Below are 18,739 nucleotides of genomic sequence, written 5' to 3'. Positions count from 1 at the left end.
ATACAGTGGCTTTTCTGCTGTGGCAGTTGTAGTGAGGAGAGTTTGCCAACTGTGCGTTCCCTTTACGCACCAGTACCAGTGTAACGAGCGAGGCGGTTGTTTCACTTTACAGTTAGTCGGCAGTGAGATTGGGGTATCCAGGCTCGGGACATGCAATCAGATCAGCTCGCATCGTCGGTGTCTCTGCCCCAATCTAACTGTCTAGTAGGCTCCGGCGCAAAGAGTCTCTTTCTCTTGCGCAGCACCAGAGAAACTTTATAGAATTGTATTTCGCTCTATCTCTCTCTTTCTCTCTCTAGGCCGTGCACTGCATTATAATGTGTGTGATTGTGGATTGCACGGTGTGCTAGTGCGTGTATTTGCGTGTTGGTAGGGGTCCATGACTGGTTTGTGTCCAGGGCCCGTGGTCATGTTAATCCGTCCTTGACACACACACACACACACACACACACACACACACACACACACACACACACACACACACACACACACACACACACACACACACACACACACGTTTGATTGTTTATAAATAAGGGTTATTACAGCAGTTTTATTATTATTTCTTTTTTATTTCTTATATTATTATTTTTTTTTAAAGTGATGCGGTACATGATAAAACAGTGCGAGACATGACAAAAACACCATTGTGTGTGGGACAATACTACATGAACACGTTTGGGACAAGACAAGCTGTCAGAGACAAGACAACAACAACAACAAAAAGAACGACAAGTAATAAAAATAAATAAATAATAATATATATATTATTATATATATATACGATAAAGAAATAGAAAAAAAAAATGAAAAAAAAATACAGAAATAGACTATTATTACAGCAGTTTTATTAGGTAGACTGATCGCAGAATGATTCATTTATTTGCTGATTTTCATTTTCATTCTCCAGAACCACTGACTGAAACTAATATGACATCCTTTTTTTTAAATGTGTTCATACATTGTCTGCCTAGTAGGAAAAACCCCTTAATTTAACCCTTAACTTAGTGGAATGTAATCCCATGTGTGTGTAGCGGACATCGGTGACCTGTTGGTTGATTTTACACCAATGAGGATATTTATGAACGAGGATATTGATTTGAGCTAATAAATTACTTAAAATGTTACACAGGGAGATCACGTGATGCACCGACCCGGATAGACGTGGGAAAATCAGCTCCCCGCTGAACTGCTATAAACTCTATTTTTTAACAAATATTTCACCAGTGGAAAGCTCTGAAGGGGGCACGTTTGATTTACAATGTCAATCGATGCATTCTTTACGCTCCCTGGGTCGAGCAAGAAGAACAAAACAGTCCGTAAAAAGGAAGCTAAAGCTAAAGCTAAAGCTGCACAGGCTAACGCAGCCTTTAGCCAAAACAATGAGCTTGATTCGGAGGATGAAGCAGAGGTAGCGTTCGGGACCAACTCCACCGCCAACGAAGAGCTAAGTGAACAACGAGACCAAAGCATTGTGGACTGTGTTACTGCAAACATAGAACGGATGTTAGACCGCAAACTAGCCAACATAATCAAGCCAGTTAGCGAAGTCTCGGAGAAACTTGACAGTCTAATACAGCGGATGGGGACGGTCGAACAGCGGGTCTCGGACCTCGAGGACGTGTCGGCAGCATCAACTCCCCGGATGAGAGACATGGAAGTTCAACTGCAGAAGGCAATAGACCGTCTGGAATCCTATGAAAACCAGAGCCGACGCCAAAACGTGAGAATAATCGGCCTGAAAGAAGGTCTCGAGGGCAAAACACCGGTCAATTTTTTTGAAAAATGGATACCAGATATCTTGGATATGCAAACCGACCGCATCCAGCTTGAGAGAGCGCATCGCACGGGCCCGCCGACAAGAGAGGCCGGTAAAGCGGGACCGAGAGCGATCTTGGTGAGGCTCCACGATTATACTGACAAACAGAAAATTCTGCAAGCAGCGAGAAACAAAGGTACGCTAAACATCGACGGCAGCAACGTGTCTTTCTACCAGGATTTCTCCGCGGAGGTTGTGAGGAAGAGGAAGGAATCTGCAGATGCCCGTAAACACATGAGAGAAGCTGGAATACGCTACTCTTTTCTGTACCCCGCTATCATCAAAGTATTCCACCCCAATGGCACCAGCTCCTCTTTTTCCACCGTCAAGGAAGTCAACGAATACATCGGCAAAGTGACTGCATCAAAATAATCTTCTGAATATGTTGGTCTTCACATCTGATCAGTCTCAGGTATGATTGTAAAGTGTTAAAAAAAAATTGCCTCGCGTGAACTGAAGTGCAATAGAGGCTTCCCGTTTTCTATTTTATTTTTCTTGCGAAATGAGTATTTACAAGCTGGTATTTTACAGTGGCAGTTCAGTAGGGGAAACTGAACCTTTTATTTGTGCTACTGATCCTCATAGCTGTACTTATTAGGATTTAATAGTACAACTAGGTACCTTTTTTTTATTTATTTTTTTTCTCTCTTTTCTTTTTGGTGTGTTTTTTTTTGTTATGCACCGTCTTGATGTATCAATGTTTGTGGTGTTTCTGGGCTTGTTGTTCAGTTTTTGCTCAGAACACATTTCTAGGTTCAATAGAACTGTTCTTTTACTTAATGCTACAGGCTGGTCCACCTCACACGAGATGGCTATACTTAATTGTGACATGCATATCATAGCACTATTTTGTGTAAATGACTATTAAGATAAGCACATGGAATATTAAGGGATCTAATAATGTGGTAAAGAGGAAATCCATCTTAAATACTTTGAAAAAAGACAAGATTCAAATAGCCCTTCTACAAGAGACTCATTTAGAAGACGAAGAGCACAAAAAATACTGCAGGGAATGGGTAGGTCAAATCTTCTTTTCATCATACTCTACAAGTAAGAGAGGTGTAATCATTTTGCTGCATAAAAATCTCCCGTTTACTGTCACAGCTACTTTCAAAGACACTGAAGGCAGATATGTTCTGGTTAAAGGGGTATTACATGGTGAAAATATTCTATTTGGTAATGTTTACGCCCCTAATATCCAGGATGAAAACTTTTATGCATCTCTACTTTGTCAAATAGCAGACATGGACTGTCCCAACATGATAATTGGGGGTGACTTTAATTGTGCCTTATGCCCAATGATGGATAGACTTCCCCCTCAGACGAATATATCTAAAAATGCCAAGTCTGTTTTAAATATTAATAAGGAATTTGATCTCTTGGACATATGGAGACATTGTAACCCACTTTCAAAACAATATACATTTCACTCTCAGCCCCATTCGTCAGCTTCGCGTATTGACTATATTTTTGTTTCTAGGTGTCTTTCACATTTAGTTGAACATGTAGATATAGGCCACATTGCTCTCTCAGACCACGCTCCTGTAGTCATGGCTATGCAACCGCTTAGACCAAATGATCGTTCATATTCTTGGAGAATGAATGCAATTCTGCTTATGGATGAAAAATGTATAAAATATCTGGCAGACCAAACTGATTCATTCCTAGAGACAAATGATAAGAATGGAGCTGATCCAAGACTTGTTTGGGACACTTATAAGGCCTACATGAGGGGTATGATTATATCATATACGAGTCGGAAGAAAAAAGAGCGAACTGCCAAACAACTTGAGATAGAAAACAAACTAAAAAAATTAGAGGAAGCCTATTATACAACAAAATCAGATGCAATCCTTATTGAACTAAAAACAACAAGAACAGCATTACATAATATGATAACAAGGAAGGCAGAAATTGATATTCTTTTCACTAAACAAAAATTTTTTGAACTTGCAAACAAACCAAATCGCTTCTTAGCACGGCTAGCAAGAAATGCCCCTGTAAAATCATATATATCAGCTATATTGGACGAGAATAATGAAAGACATATTAATAATTGTCAAATTAATGAGAGCTTCAAAAGATTCTATGCTAACCTATACAGTTCAGAGATTGACATGGAGAGGCTTAGAGCAGGTGACTTTTTAAATCGGTTATGTATTCCACAACTATCAGAGGAACAGTCAAACTTCTTGGACTCCCCTATTTCCATACTGGAAATTGATAAAGCCATCTCAACACTTCAATCAGGGAAAAGTCCAGGAGAAGATGGCTTTCCAGTAGAGTTCTTCAAGATAATGAAGGGGAAAATCAATAACCTTCTGCTAAGGGTTTTTAATAAATCCTTTGAGGAGTCTAGGCTCCCGGAATCTCTGTATAGGGCCAACATAACATTAATACCAAAGAAAAATAGAAATCCAGAGCTATGCTCCTCCTATAGACCAATTAGCCTCCTTAATGTAGACAATAAAATACTATCCAAGATACTGGCTCTTAGACTAGAGAACATTGTATCTTCAATTGTGGATGCAGACCAGACAGGATTTATTAAAGGTCGAAATTCTTATCACAACACAAGACGCTTATTCCATATTATTCATTATCTTAATACCTTTAAAACGCCTGGGGCTATCGTTTCTATGGATGCTGAGAAGGCGTTTGATAGAATCGAGTGGGAATATATGTTTGATGTAATGAAAAGATTTGGTTTTGGGTCTGGCTTTCTGAGCTGGATTAGACTGCTTTACAAGGCACCTACAGCTTCTGTTCTGACTAATGGACTGTTGTCTGCTCCCTTTAAAGTGACAAGAGGCACGGCTCAAGGGAGCCCACTGTCTCCTATTTTGTTTGCACTGGCTATAGAACCATTAGCGTTGGCTATTAGGCAAAACCCAGATATTCAGGGGGTAACGCTTGGGTCAAAACAACACAAAATTCTGTTGTACGCTGATGATTGCCTTGTGACATTAACAAAACCTTCTAAATCATTAGCAGCATTAACGAAATGTATTGAGGAATTTGGCCCAATATCCGGTTATAAGGTAAATTTTGATAAATCCGAAATAATGATCCTAGACGATGGCATACATGCTGAACCATCCTACATTCGTCCCTTCCGTTGGGCTCCGTCTGGGTTTAATTATCTAGGAATTAAGGTCACACCCCAGCTTAATCAATTATATGCAGAAAATATTAATCCTTTGGTTAAAAGTATCAAAGAAATGTTAACAAGATGGAGGAGTCTCCCTGTCTCATTTCTAGGTAGAATCAACATCATCAAGATGACAGTCCTTCCAAAAATACTGTATCCCATGTCCATGCTGTTTGTGAATCTTAATACAGACAACATAAAAACTATCAATAAAGCCATATCGGACTTTATTTGGAACGGCAGGAAACCCAAGATCAAATTGGTAACACTACAGCTTCCAAAGGAGCAGGGTGGATGGGGTTTACCAAATATAGAATACTATATACTATCCTTACAAGCCAGGATTATTTCTTCTTGGGTGAATGAATGTGCAGACTCCCCATGGCTTAATATAGAGTCAGTTGTTTGTAAACCCTTCTGTCCTGTGAACCTGCTGGGTAAAAGCTCTAAAGAACTGCCAAATATTGCTAAAAACAATCATTTGATAACTAATGTATTGCTGGCTTGGAGAAAGCTCTCTAAAATATTCCATAACACTCATCCTCTTCGCTTTATAACAACATTGACAGATAACCCTGAGCTTTCCCCATTGGGAAGTGGATCAGACTTCACACTTTGGCAAAAAGCGGGTGTTGTCAGGGTATTTGACCTTTTTGAGAATGGGAAATTTAAGACATTTGAAGCACTGAAATCTCAATATCATATTCCAAATAGAGACTTCTACAAATATTTGCAGGTCAGACACTTTGTGTATAAGATAAACAATTCGCTGGAAACCCCACACGACTCCCATCCGTTAGATAGATTTTTTCTGAACCATAAACAGCAAAAACATTTTATATCCAAGTTCTATTCTGAGATGTTGAGCTTGAATCAAGGCAAACTTGCATGCTTAAGAACATCATGGTGTAATTTGCTTAACTGTGTAATAGAAGATGATGCGTGGGATGAGATCTTGCGACTGCCCTCCAAAATTTCAATTTGTAACAGATATAAAGAGTCACAATATAATATTTTACATAAGGTCTACATATCGCCCTATATCTATAGCAAGTTTACAACAGGAGCCTCTCCAAACTGTCCAAAATGCAAATCTCATGTAGGTACAAGGTTACATTGCTTGTGGGAATGCGAAAAAACTAAAATATTTTGGAAGGCAGTATGCACAGGTATCAGTACAGCAATAGGTCAGCAGGTATCATTAGACCCACTTCTTTGTCTGCTTGGAAATATCCCTGTTTCTCTTAAAAATAATGAAGATGTGATTCAGTCGCTTTTAATGCTAGCGAGAAAAGCCATAATGGTGAAATGGGTCGGTGAGGACCCTCCCTCTGTTTCCACATGGAAATCTCTCATCTTGGATGTTGTGACCCTGGAAAGACTCAGACACTACATTAATGGAAAGACTCAGCTTTTTCTGCAAAAATGGAGGAAACCACTGGAACTTTTGGGACTGGACTATATTTTGAATTTGAATAGATAGAAGTAATGTTTTACAATGATCACAAATGTGTTATGGATACAATGGAAATTTCTTTGTCACATATTGTACTTGTACTGCTGTCACTGTTAAAACAAGTATCTCGCTTAACTATTAATATCATCTTTAATATTTTACTATATGGACCGGTCTGGTAGCAATGTTGTATGTTTATTGTTGTTTATTGTGTTGTTTGTACATTTGTCTTAAAAAAAGAAAAATGTAATAAACAGAGCTTTAAAAAAAAAAAAAAAAATGTTACACAGTGCCCCTTTAACTTAATGGAATGTGTAATCCCATGTGTGTGTAGCGGACATCGGTGACCTGTTGGAGCAGATGATGGAGGAGATCACGTGTTCTCTGTCCGGTCCGGCCAAAGACTTCTACTCCAGAGAGTTTGACTTCTTCAACAAGATCACCAACGTCTCCGCCATTATCAAGTAAATTCACTCACCATCTTGTTGCAGTCATCACTGCTACTGCTGCCGTTCTGCCACCCGCTTTAAATATATTTATATATACATTCTGATCCCACTGAATGTCCTATTTTGTGTTTTTTTTTTGTTTTTTTTTTAAGATTTTTTTTTTTGGCATTTTTATGCTTTATTGATAGTGTAGAGACAGAGTTGATATGGGGCAGAGAGGGGAGTGACATGCAGAGAACGACCGCGGGCTGGAATCGAACCCGGGTCCGCTGCTGGCCGAGGCCCATGGGGGGGGGACGCCCTACCAACTGAGCTAAGGGCGCTCCCTATTTTGTGTTTTTAAGTCGGAATACACAGTGTTCCCACGGTCACGAAATTCCTGGAAACATTTTGAGCCATTATCAAGTAAATTCACTCACCATGTTGCAGTAGTATATAGTACTACTACCATTCTGGCATCGAAATAGCACTTTGCTGAACTTTAAATACTTTGTATTGTAAGTATGTATTTTATTAATTGCATTTTTATCCCACTAAATGTCCCATTTTGTGTTTTCATGTCGGAATACACAGTGTTCCCACCACGGTCACGAAATTCTTGGAACATTTTTGAGTTTATACATTTTTGCTAGTGTCCAAAACATATCAAAATCTTGCTTGCTGATCGGCAAGAATGCCTGGGAAGTGTGTGTTTAATAATATATGGCTTTCAACTACAAACGTAAGACATGGGTACAGAGCAACACAGCAATACAGGCCTACTTGCTTTAACCTACTTAAATATGGTTGTTGAGCTTGGATACAGCTTAATGGAAAAGTTTTAAATTGTATTGGTTAAAATGTGTGGGAACCCTTAATACATCACTGGAGTGTCACAACTAATTGTGTTTTATTCCAATGCAATGACATTAAACCTGCAGTGTGTAGAATTTTGGGTTTTATTTCCTAGCAGATTTTGTAGAAAGTAATTATAATATCCATAAGTACATTTAATAATAGCTGAAAAAAGTGTTTTGAATTATTATTTTTTCCCTTAGAAAGGGTCTCATATATGTCCATATTTCTGCATATTTTGGACCAAGGCCTAGTGCCGCCATCTTGAAAGTGTCATAGTTGGAATGTCATCAGGTACATTGTTTAAAATGTAGAATTGTTCTTGTCCTTGAAGGCCACTGTAGCTTCTGTTATTATTCGAAAGGGTTAGGGTTACCCAGGGAGCGTTGCATTCTAGAACTTTGTAGAACTTTCTTGATGATGTCATATTACACACTGCACCTTTTTAAAAGATTTCTGATTAGCAAACGAAAAAAAAGTGTTTTGGTACGATGTGAAACCTGATTTTAATTTGTATTTTTCAGGCCGGTTCCAAAGGGAGATGAGAGGAAGAGAGCTTGTCTCAAAGCTCTGTCGGACATCAAAGTCCAGCCAGGTAACGAATCGCTCCACCCTGGGTCTGGAGGGAGGATTTAAACACAGCAAACAGTAACTGTGTCGCAGTTAAAATATGTTTTTAAGGTCTTCATCTCAACGCTCTAAAATAAAAATGATTTCAAGAATTTTCTGTCATAACTCATTGTGATTGTAAACCAGATTTTAAGATGATATTTTGTCATATAGGCAAGGCAAGGCAAGGCAAGGCAAGGCAAGGCAAGGCAAGTTTATTTATATAGCACAATTCAGACACAAGGCCACTCAAAGTGCTTCACGGGGGCAAGATTAGAATACATAGAACACATTATAAAACATTTAAAAGCGAATAAAAGAAGCAAATAAAATAAAAATTGCAGGTTAAAATGGAAACAAAAAAGTCTTCAGACTCGATTTAAAAGAACTGAGAGTTGCAGCAGACCTCAAGTTTTCTGGGAGTATGCACAACAGCAAGTCATTGGCAATGCAATTCTTAAGTCCCAGGCTACTTTAATCAACGCAATATAGAAGAGAAAATGTATAATAGAAACATCGCCGGTATCTTTGTTTGAAAATGTCAGCTTCACCCTGACCGTTTGATTGACACTTCACTTGAGCCAATAAGAGGTTCCATGTCACTCCACAGCCTACAATACAAAATATTATTTTCTAGTAATTGAGTGACTCGAGTTAATCCAAGAACTGTTTTAGCCCTAATTAAAATGTTTATTTTACAGCACATGTTTATCTGATGTTACAATTCAGATGTTACAATTCAGATATATTCAAAAATTAAAACCCAAAAAAGGGAGAAGGAAAATGTATCAATAGATATGCTTGTAAACAAAACAATCTATCGGAGCAGACAGTTCAATAACCCTTTATATAGTGTTAACTCATTTCCTGAGCTCTTTTCTAAGACGTTGCATCATAAAAGTATGTCAGAAAATGATTCCACGTTTGACTAGTTTTTATCCTGGCTATCAAATCTTCAAATGCCCTGAACAGGCAGAGGCTTAACTTTAAGGGGAAATTAAATCATTAGATAAGGTTAAATTAATACTAAATTAAGTGTTAAACAATACTCCTTTTGGGGCGCCCTTAGCTCAGTTGGTAGGGCGTCCCCGCCCCCTCCCCCCGGGCCGGGCCCAGCAGCAGACCCGGGTTCGATTCCCGCCCGCGGTCGTTCTCTGCATGTCACTCCCCTCTCTGCCCCATTTCACCTCTGTCTCTCTGCACTATCAATAAAGCATAAAAATGCCAAAAAATATCTAAAAAAAAAAAAAAAAAAAAAAAAAAAAAAAATCCTTTTTAACGAAAAAATAATAATAAGAGCAAAACTTCCAGCCCTCAAAGAAATAAAGAAATATGTCAGAAGTGGTGACCTGTGTTCAACTGGTTTATTTATTTATTTATGAAAATGTAATACTGAAAGATAGAATAATATACAATAATTGATTTTTTTTTTTTCTGTTTCTTCTGTGTGTTTTAACCAGGCTGTTACCTTCCCAGTAACCCTGAAGCCATCGTGCTGGACATCGACTACAAGTCTGGAACGCCCATGCAGAGGTAACGAAAGGTTTTACTCTAGCCTCACTCCGCTTGTGTTACACATAGCAGAGTCTGTGAGCTGTACATCCGAAAATATATTGTGTCACAAATCAGACTTGCAGAGGATTTAACTCATAGTTTGATTGGATTCGACTTCACCTAGAGATGTATGTGGACCCGTAATCAAATGGGGCCTGTGAGAGCTAGCAACATGCCCGTTTACAGAGCCTTGGCTGTATATTAACACTGGATTTTTTTTAAGCGTGCACACAGTACGGACAGGTAGCAGATCTTGAGGAGATATTCACTGATTTTGACAAAAACAAGCGTTCTCCAAAATCACTGACTCCACCTTAAGCGCCAAATGTATTCCATTTTAAGGAGAAAGGACATAATTTTGAAATTATTCCATTATATCAGGTGCTAAACAACATTTTCTTTGTCCTCACAGTGCTGCCAAGGCTCCGTACCTGGCCAAGTTTAAGGTGAAGCGCTGTGGAGTGAGTGAGCTGGAGAGGGAAGGTCTCCGCAGCCAGACAGACTCCATGGAAGACGGAGAGGACAATCCAGACGGCTCCAGAAGGATCATCTGGCAGGCGGCCATCTTTAAAGTGGGAGATGACTGCAGACAGGTAACACAGTTTATTTTTATTTTTTTATTTTTATTTTAACTTTATTTTCCAGGTTTCAAAAGGTAAATATTAAACCTGCAGTGTGTAGAATTTTGGGTTTTATTTCCTAGCAGATTTTGTAGAAAGTAATTATAATATCCATAAGTACATTTAATTTAGTGCATAATACCTGAAAAAAAATTTTGAATAATTTTTTTTTCCCTTAGAAAGGGTCTCATATGTCCATATTTCTGCATATTTTGGACCAAGGCCTAGTGCCGCCATCTTAAAAGTGTCATAGTTGGAATGTCATCAGGTGCATTGTTTAAATTTTTACCATACTAAATAGCAAGGGAAGTATGGGGGATTGAAGCGCAGAGTTTGACATATTTTCTGTCTTTCAGGATATGCTGGCTCTGCAGATCATCGGTCTCTTCAAGAACATTTTCCAGCTTGTGGGTCTGGACCTGTTTGTGTTCCCATACAGAGTGGTTGCTACGGCACCAGGGGTAAGAATACAATCGAAAACCTTCTATCGTTGTAATACAATGTACAACAAGATTTGAATGATTTGATTTGATTCCTGTATTATCAATGATTGTGTAAAAGGGGGTAGGATTAAATAACTTCATACTTAGTCCTACTCCTTTTCAGGCATATCATATCAATCTATGTAAATCGTTTTCTTTTTTCTTTTTTGTAAAATATAATTTAAACATAATTTTTGCTTATTTATTGTCTTTTCATTCTATTTTTTTTTTTTTTTTTTATATATATGTCTGAAATAAATTGAATCAATCAATTCATCAATGATTTCTGTAAAAATTGTAATCCAAAAAAAATAGTTTTAATGTAAGTAATCAACTGGCAGAGTTTCATAATGATATCTATAAGTTACATTGTTTTACCCGATTCACCTGCAGTGTCCCGTCCTAATGTAGATACTGTGCATAAATGAACGCACACACAAGTAAACCAGAAAGTTCATAATTCAGTTTTTATAATAACCAGGGGTAAGATGAATTCATGAACTTACTTCTAGAAAATAAGAAAGACGGCGACAGTTTCCAGATAAGAGTTTAACGTTTGTCGTATTAAGCATATGAATAGGAGTCCAACATCAGAAACAAAGAGCTGAAAATGAATATAATATGTCCTTTTTAATATCAGGTAGGACAAGTGTGCATGAATGTATAACGTTTATTTTTGCAAGTAAAATGTCCTTTTATATAATAATGCTTTGCAAGTATGGTTAGCTAAAACCCTGAGAGTATTTCTACAATATTCTATATGTCAACAACTAAAGGTTTTATCAGTTTATATACATTTGTTATAGTTTCCAAATAGGTGGTTTGGATACATAAATTGCTCATAATTTATTAGAATGATGGCCAAGAATTTAAATTTCATAATACATTTTTATAGTAACTGATTCTCTTTTAACACAGTGTGGTGTGATCGAGTGCATCCCAGACTGTAAGTCCAGAGACCAGCTCGGCCGACAGACGGACTTCGGAATGTACGATTACTTCCGTAACCAGTACGGAGACGAGTCCACACTCGCATTCCAGAAGGTACGGAGGGTTTAACTGTAATGTTAGAATCTTAACATATTCCCCAGTCACTAATGAGATTTTACTTTTAGAGAATTCTACCTCCTGACCATTAAAGGTGTAGTCAGCCGCCTGTAGAACGCTTGTTGTCATAATCATAATAATGAATAATGAATATCTCCTCACGATCCGCCTACTGTGTGTAACATAATAACATTCCCATTTACAGAGCCTAGGCTGTGTATTTACACTGGATATTTTTTCAGCACACACAGTACAGACAGGTAGTGGTGGATCATGAGGAGATATTCACTGATTTAGACAACAAGCGTTCTCCAGAATGACTGACTACACCCTTTGGGATTGGTAGGGTGTTGTGTTATCTGTTCATATTTGCATTCTCTTCTCTTTGCATTGTCTAAACTCAAAAAAAGTGCTTAAAATAAAATAAAAAGCATAATTTCTCTGAGACATCAATGAGTTCCAACATCAATGAGTGGACCAACATGGGAAAGGATTCCTTTTTTTATACGTGTGCTGCACTGTGGAACAGGTTACCGGGAGCACTCAAGGTGGTCGGGAGTTTGGGCAATTTTAAAAAGGCCCTAAAAAAATGGCTTAGGCATAATAAGGCTTGCCTTAGTGGGGGTCATTGTTATGTGTGTGATTTTTATGTATGTGTATATTTTGTGTACAGGGACCACAATGGACATAAGCCTTCGGGCTTTTTTGTGTCTGTCCCTCCCTGGCTATTTTATGTATTTTAATGTGTGACAGAGTGCTGTTCATGTTTTTATATCAAAATGGTCAAATAAAATCATTCATTCATTCATTCATTCATTCTCCTCTCCTCCCCCCCAGGCTCGGTATAACTTCATCCGCAGCATGGCGGCCTACAGTCTGCTGCTCTTCCTGCTGCAGATCAAAGACAGACACAACGGAAACATCATGCTGGACAGCAAGGGACACCTCATACACATCGGTACGTACACACACACACACACACACACACACACACACACACACACACACACACACACACTCACACCAGACACTCACTCACTCACTCTCTCACTCTCACTCTCACTCACACACTCTCTCACACACATATGGATCCACTGTTTAGTTCTCTGGAGGCTTTTATACCGCAACTTTTGAGTTCTTGAAAAGCGCTATATGAGTTTCATCTATTATTTTTATACCTAACTGAGGTCATATGATACTTGTAAAGAGCTTCCATACAAGGTCCAGGACTTTGCTCACCTCATGCGACTAAAACCATTTTAACTCTTTGCATAAATCTATACAATTCGGGTAAAAAAAGACCAACATTTTATTCTTTAAACACAGGTTTCATAATTATTATTAACGCAGAAATTAATCACACGGGGGGCGCCCTTAGCTCAGTTGGTAGGGCGTCCCCCCCCCATGGGCCTCGGCCAGCAGCGGACCCGGGTTCGATTCCAGCCCGCGGTCGTTCTCTGCATGTCACTCCCCTCTCTGCCCCATTTTCAACTCTGTCTCTACACTATCAATAAAGCATTAAAAAAAAAAAATCCAAAAAAATATCTTTGAAAAAAAAAAAAAAAAAAAATTATCACACGAAAAAAAATAAAGGAAAAAAAACTGTCTCATCTGTAAATGCCTTTTATAATGATTGTCTGTATTCATATTAACCTTGTTCTTGTCCTGCAGACTTTGGCTTCATGTTTGAGAGTTCCCCGGGCGGTAACCTGGGCTGGGAGCCGGACATCAAACTGACCGACGAGATGGTTATGATCATGGGAGGGAAGATGGAGGCCACGCCCTTCAAGTGGTTCATGGAGATGTGTGTCCGCGGGTATCTGGCTGTACGGTAAGACAGGGCAAAGAAAAAAAATAGGCTCTCAATGCTGTTTTAAAGCTATAGTGCCTAACTTTTTCATATGAATTAATGTTGATTACGTTCAAGCCATCGCCAAACAAGTTGACACAAAGTTGATTAAGCCTATATCAGCTCCACAAAATTCTTGCTGTATTTCTCAGTATGGCAGCGTCTACAAACTGGTGTCGCCCCCCCCCCCCCCAACCCCCCCGGACACTGGTGCAGGAGCTCAGAAAAATCCCAAGAAATGTTTCAGTTGTTGATTCTACTGCTAAGAAAAAACCTGGAGGTACAGCAGAAGGAATAAAATCCATGTGCCATCACTGAAGGCTTTACCTCATGTAGATAACACCGACAGGGTTGTTGTAATTCCTCCGAATTACTCATTGGGGGCGACAGAAGTTACGCACTATAGCTTTAAAGGAAACAGTCTTTCATATTGTGGTGTTGATCCCTTATTGTTGTTATTTGAATCTTCCTCCGATCACACAGGCCCTACATGGACGCAGTGGTTTCCCTGGTAACACTCATGCTGGACACTGGACTTCCATGTTTCAGAGGACAGACCATCAAACTGCTCAAGTGAGTTCAACTGACATCATGCAGCTATACAGCATTATAACATGATCAATTTTTTATTTTTATTTTTTTCTGTGTTTTTAAATGTATTATTTTGAATCAAGAAGAGCAATCGCCTCCCAAGCATTTTTTTATTTTTTTTTTTATTATTATTTAATCACATTTTCTAATCAAAGGGTTCATTTTTCCTGAACACTGATTTTTTGTGTTCTCTTAACATAATAACATGATTCTTGAAGCACTTTGAGTGGCCTTGTGTCTGAATTGTGCTATATAAATAAACTTGCCTTGCCTTGCCTTGCCTTGCTTGAGTCCAAAAATAAATCGCATGTGTGAGGATAGAAAATCAACTTTCTTTTTGATGTGACTCTTCTATAGTTCTTTTCATATGTTGAAATGTCTTAAATGATTAAATTACTTTGATAGTAAAACATCATTTTTTACCAAGATTATTGTCCTATTTGGAATTTTTAGCTGCTTCCAAATATACAGTTCATAAAAAAGAATAGAGGTGCTCTGATCTTGATTTTGGGGATTTTTTTTTTACCGATAAAATAGTTTACAGTACATTTTGGCACCAATTTTTCAGTTCCCCCATAGACATAGTTAATTCCTTGTTCTAATTATGTAAATTATTGTAAACAGAAACATTTTCATTAAAGCTGGGGTGGAGGATTTGGGGAGAAAATGGCAGTTGGGATAGAGATTCGAATCCAAATACCTCAACCGCTCCACTTGTTCTCTTTGGTCCCTCCCCTATGGTCCCTCCCTGACATGCTCTACACCAACAAAATCGTGCCAAAGTGAATGGACAGTCCCAACAGCCAATAAGAACAGAGAATCGGAGCCTCGCTCTGATTGGTCAAAGTGTAGAGCTCATGTTAACTTTGACCAATCAGAAATCACATACCCCAGCTTTAACATCACATTACATAAAGTTTGTTTCTTTGTTGTTATTTTTTGACAGAGGGCGATTCAATCCTCAGATGAGTGAGAAAGAAGCCGCAGCGTTCATCATCAAAGTCATTCAGAGCTGCTTCCTCAGCAGCAGGTAAGAAACATTCACAGTCACACCTCTATGGAGCTGGTTTAGCGTATGTCACATGCAGTTAAAAGATAAAAATGCATTGAAAGCTTTTGAAAACACTCATACATAAACATGGGTCATTGAATACGGTTTCTGTGGGTCCTTGAAATTCTGGAAAGATTAAAAAAAATAGACTTGGTTTATTGAACAAAGTGACTATGGATTTTTTTAAATAATTTTTAAGTGGGGAAAATCAAGGCTTCAAAGTTTTTGAAAATAGATACAAATACACAAGAATAGAGAATTTTGAGGGAATTTGGTCTGAAAAGTCCTTGGTTTTGATGTTTTTTTTTTTGAAGAACATCAAATTAACATATTGCAACACCATCACGATCAAAACATCTTTTGTTTTTCTCAAACTAACATTTTTTTCATTGACTTTTTTCCCAACAGGAGCAAAACCTACGACATGCTGCAATATTACCAGAACCAAATCCCTTACTGAGGGTCTCTCTCTCCGGATCCTCTTTCGCTGTTGGTCCGATACACAAAAGCAATGCAAGCCCTCCGATTGGTGGAAGGTTTTTAATAAGGCAGTGGTCGCTCTTAACACCACTATGAGGCAACAACATGGCACTTTTGATTACCCTGATACTCCGATTTTATTCAGCATACTGTAAGTCTTTTCGGATTTTATAACGTACAAGCGGTTCTTTATTTAACTTGAGCGCTAAAAGAACAATGTAGGTATTTTACCGAAAGAGGTTATTTGAAAATTTAAAAACCACCCTTTAAGTGTATTTTTCTTCGTAAATGCTGTAAATCGTTGCTACGCAAAAACAACACAGACTTGACGACGATGGCCATATATGGAGCAGCCATATTTGTAGTTTTTTTGTCGACGCAACTGTAGTCCAATCATCGTTATCATTGTGTTTCTATTGCTGTTATTATATCCACTTTTATGCACTTTATAAATCACAGTATTTCATTAGCTGGCGTCATCTGCCTACGATCAAGAATTCACGAATTTAAACCATATGCCGTTTAAAGGAATAGTTATGCAGTTAAATCAACCGATCAATTCAAAAATTTCAATATTTTTTTTATTTAGTAGAAGAAGAAGAAAAAAAACAAGCTGGTGTTGTTAGATAGATCAACATGAAATTAATGCAAAACTCAATCAGAATTTTATCTAACGGTTACTCTATAGGAAAGTAATTATGCTGTAGTAATATAGAAATATTTACTGTAAAAATGCATCAACGTTACTGGTATTTTTTTCCGTGATTTTACGAGTTACTGGTAGTTCGACGGTTATACGTCTGTGGAGAAACATATTTATCAGATGATTTTAAGAACTTTTATCTGTTTAATTATCATCACCTCTTCATGGCAATTTTTTTAATTTAAAATCGGTATTTTAGAGATTTTTTTTTCCTCTACGAGAACATATTAATATGGTTCTACTTTTTTGTTTTGATTGTATTTTATTTAGATTTTTTTTTTTTTTTTTTTTTAGGTAGGCCTATAGAGTACGTCATTTTAAAAAGGCAAAGCATCCTATTTTGGGCATGAAACTAAGCATCCAAAATACAACAACAAACAAACAAAAAAACTCACAAGGTTATTTGAAGTACGGAAGCCCAGAAAGGTCATGCTTACAAATACTTTAACAGCATGTGACTATAGAAATATAGACTTTGATATATTTGTTAATGTGTCAGATTATTAGGTGTTCAATGCTACATGCCTGCAAACCCTTTACAGTGTGGAAACATTCCTTTTCTGATAGTTTTTTTTATTTAAATTTTTCTTTTTCTTTTTCTTTTTTTCTTTTTCTTTTATTTATTTCGTTTTATTTTTAATTTAATTTAATTTTTTCATTATTATTATTTTTTGTTGGGTAATCTTGATGTTACTGATTCAAATGAAAAAAAAAGCCTAAGCCATTTCTCCTACACGCTCTGTGGAAACACGACTGTAACAATACTAACAAACAACAACCCTACAACTCTAAAACCTTATGCAATATATTCCTGTAAAAATTCGATATTGAAATGTTTGTGTATTTGTGTGTTTGAAGTTGCTATAATTCCTTCCATCCCAAATCTCGTGTGAGAAGTGTTTTATGTCGCAACTGCTGTCTTTAAAATAATCGCTGTATTTAAAGGTGCTCCGAGGAACTTTCAGTTTGTGTTCATTCTAGCGCCCCCCTTTGGACAAAAGCGGTAGTGTTTTTACTACGCCAGCTGTTGTTCCTGGGTGAGCGTAGTATACCCATGACAAAGGCATTAAGAAAAACTGTATAAAAATAGCATTCTTTGCACTGATGGTCTTGTTTACTGTATTGTGTAATTTATGATCATCAGAGGGAAAAAATTTGAATGTTTCAGAAATATTTAAAAGTTCCTCGTAGCACCTCAAGTACAGAGAAAAACTTGTTTTAATCACGCATAATATAGACGTTTTTAAATGTAGTCGGTTTTAAATCTTAAATTGCTGTTATTTTAAATGAGTCAGACATTTCACTATGTCCACTGTTATCTGGGATCAATTCAATATGTTGTGTGTGTGTGTGTGTGTGTGTGTGTGTGTGTGTGTGTGTGTGTGTGTGTGTGCTTGTTTTGCTATCTTTGTGAGGACATATTAAAGTTTTTAACTATTGTAGAGAGGAAATTTTCCCCAGTTTTCACTACTTCAATAGACTATCTGAAGGTTAAGACTTGGCTTTAAGGTTTCAAGAAATACTGTATATTTAGGTGAGAGGTGGGGTAAGACATTTATTTTTGATGGTTGGGGTAAGGGGGCTAGGGAATGCATTATGTAAATGGTTATCCTCACAAATATAGACAAGACAAGTGTGTGTGTGTGTGTGTGTGAGTGAGAGAGAGAGAGAGTTTATTGTCTGTTGACATCTTTGCTGTTTCAAATGAAAATCACGTCTTGTTGTTCTGATCATGTGTAAAACAAGTCTTATTTCAAGATTAAATGTAAAAAAGAAAAATGTGTCACTGTTGTGTTGTCTTTTCTGATATAATACTTTAATGTTTACATGAAATACATTAAAGCTGGGGTATATGATTTCTGATTGGTCAAAGTTAACATGAGCTGTACACTTTGACCAATCAGAGCGAGGCTCCGATTCCCTGTTCTTATTGGCTGCTGTTGGGACTGTCCATTCACTTTGGCACGACTTTGTTGGTGTAGAGCGTGTCAGGGAGGGACCATAGGGGAGGGACCAAAGAGAACAAGTGGAGCGGTTGAGGTAT

The 18,739-nt window shown here is 37.7% G+C and overlaps 1 protein-coding gene across 1 annotated transcript in view; it reads left to right on the top strand.

Moving 5' to 3' along the window:
* Window positions 1–18,404, top strand: part of pi4kaa (phosphatidylinositol 4-kinase, catalytic, alpha a) — a 55,855-nt gene extending 37,451 nt beyond the window's left edge. Inside the window, 11 exon segments of the mRNA XM_080046836.1 lie at window positions 6,761–6,890; window positions 8,234–8,304; window positions 9,779–9,851; window positions 10,285–10,465; window positions 10,849–10,953; window positions 11,893–12,018; window positions 12,859–12,979; window positions 13,693–13,852; window positions 14,354–14,443; window positions 15,408–15,491; window positions 15,921–18,404. Of these exon segments, the coding sequence (XP_079902962.1) occupies window positions 6,761–6,890; window positions 8,234–8,304; window positions 9,779–9,851; window positions 10,285–10,465; window positions 10,849–10,953; window positions 11,893–12,018; window positions 12,859–12,979; window positions 13,693–13,852; window positions 14,354–14,443; window positions 15,408–15,491; window positions 15,921–15,972 (1,193 nt within the window). The 3' untranslated portion in view covers window positions 15,973–18,404.
* The last annotated feature ends 335 nt before the right edge of the window (window positions 18,405–18,739 follow it).

Source organism: Ammodytes marinus (assembly GCF_949987685.1).
Source record: "Ammodytes marinus genome assembly, chromosome: 18".
Classification (NCBI taxonomy): Eukaryota; Metazoa; Chordata; class Actinopteri; order Uranoscopiformes; family Ammodytidae; genus Ammodytes; species Ammodytes marinus.
This window is presented reverse-complemented; position numbering and strand designations above follow the sequence as displayed.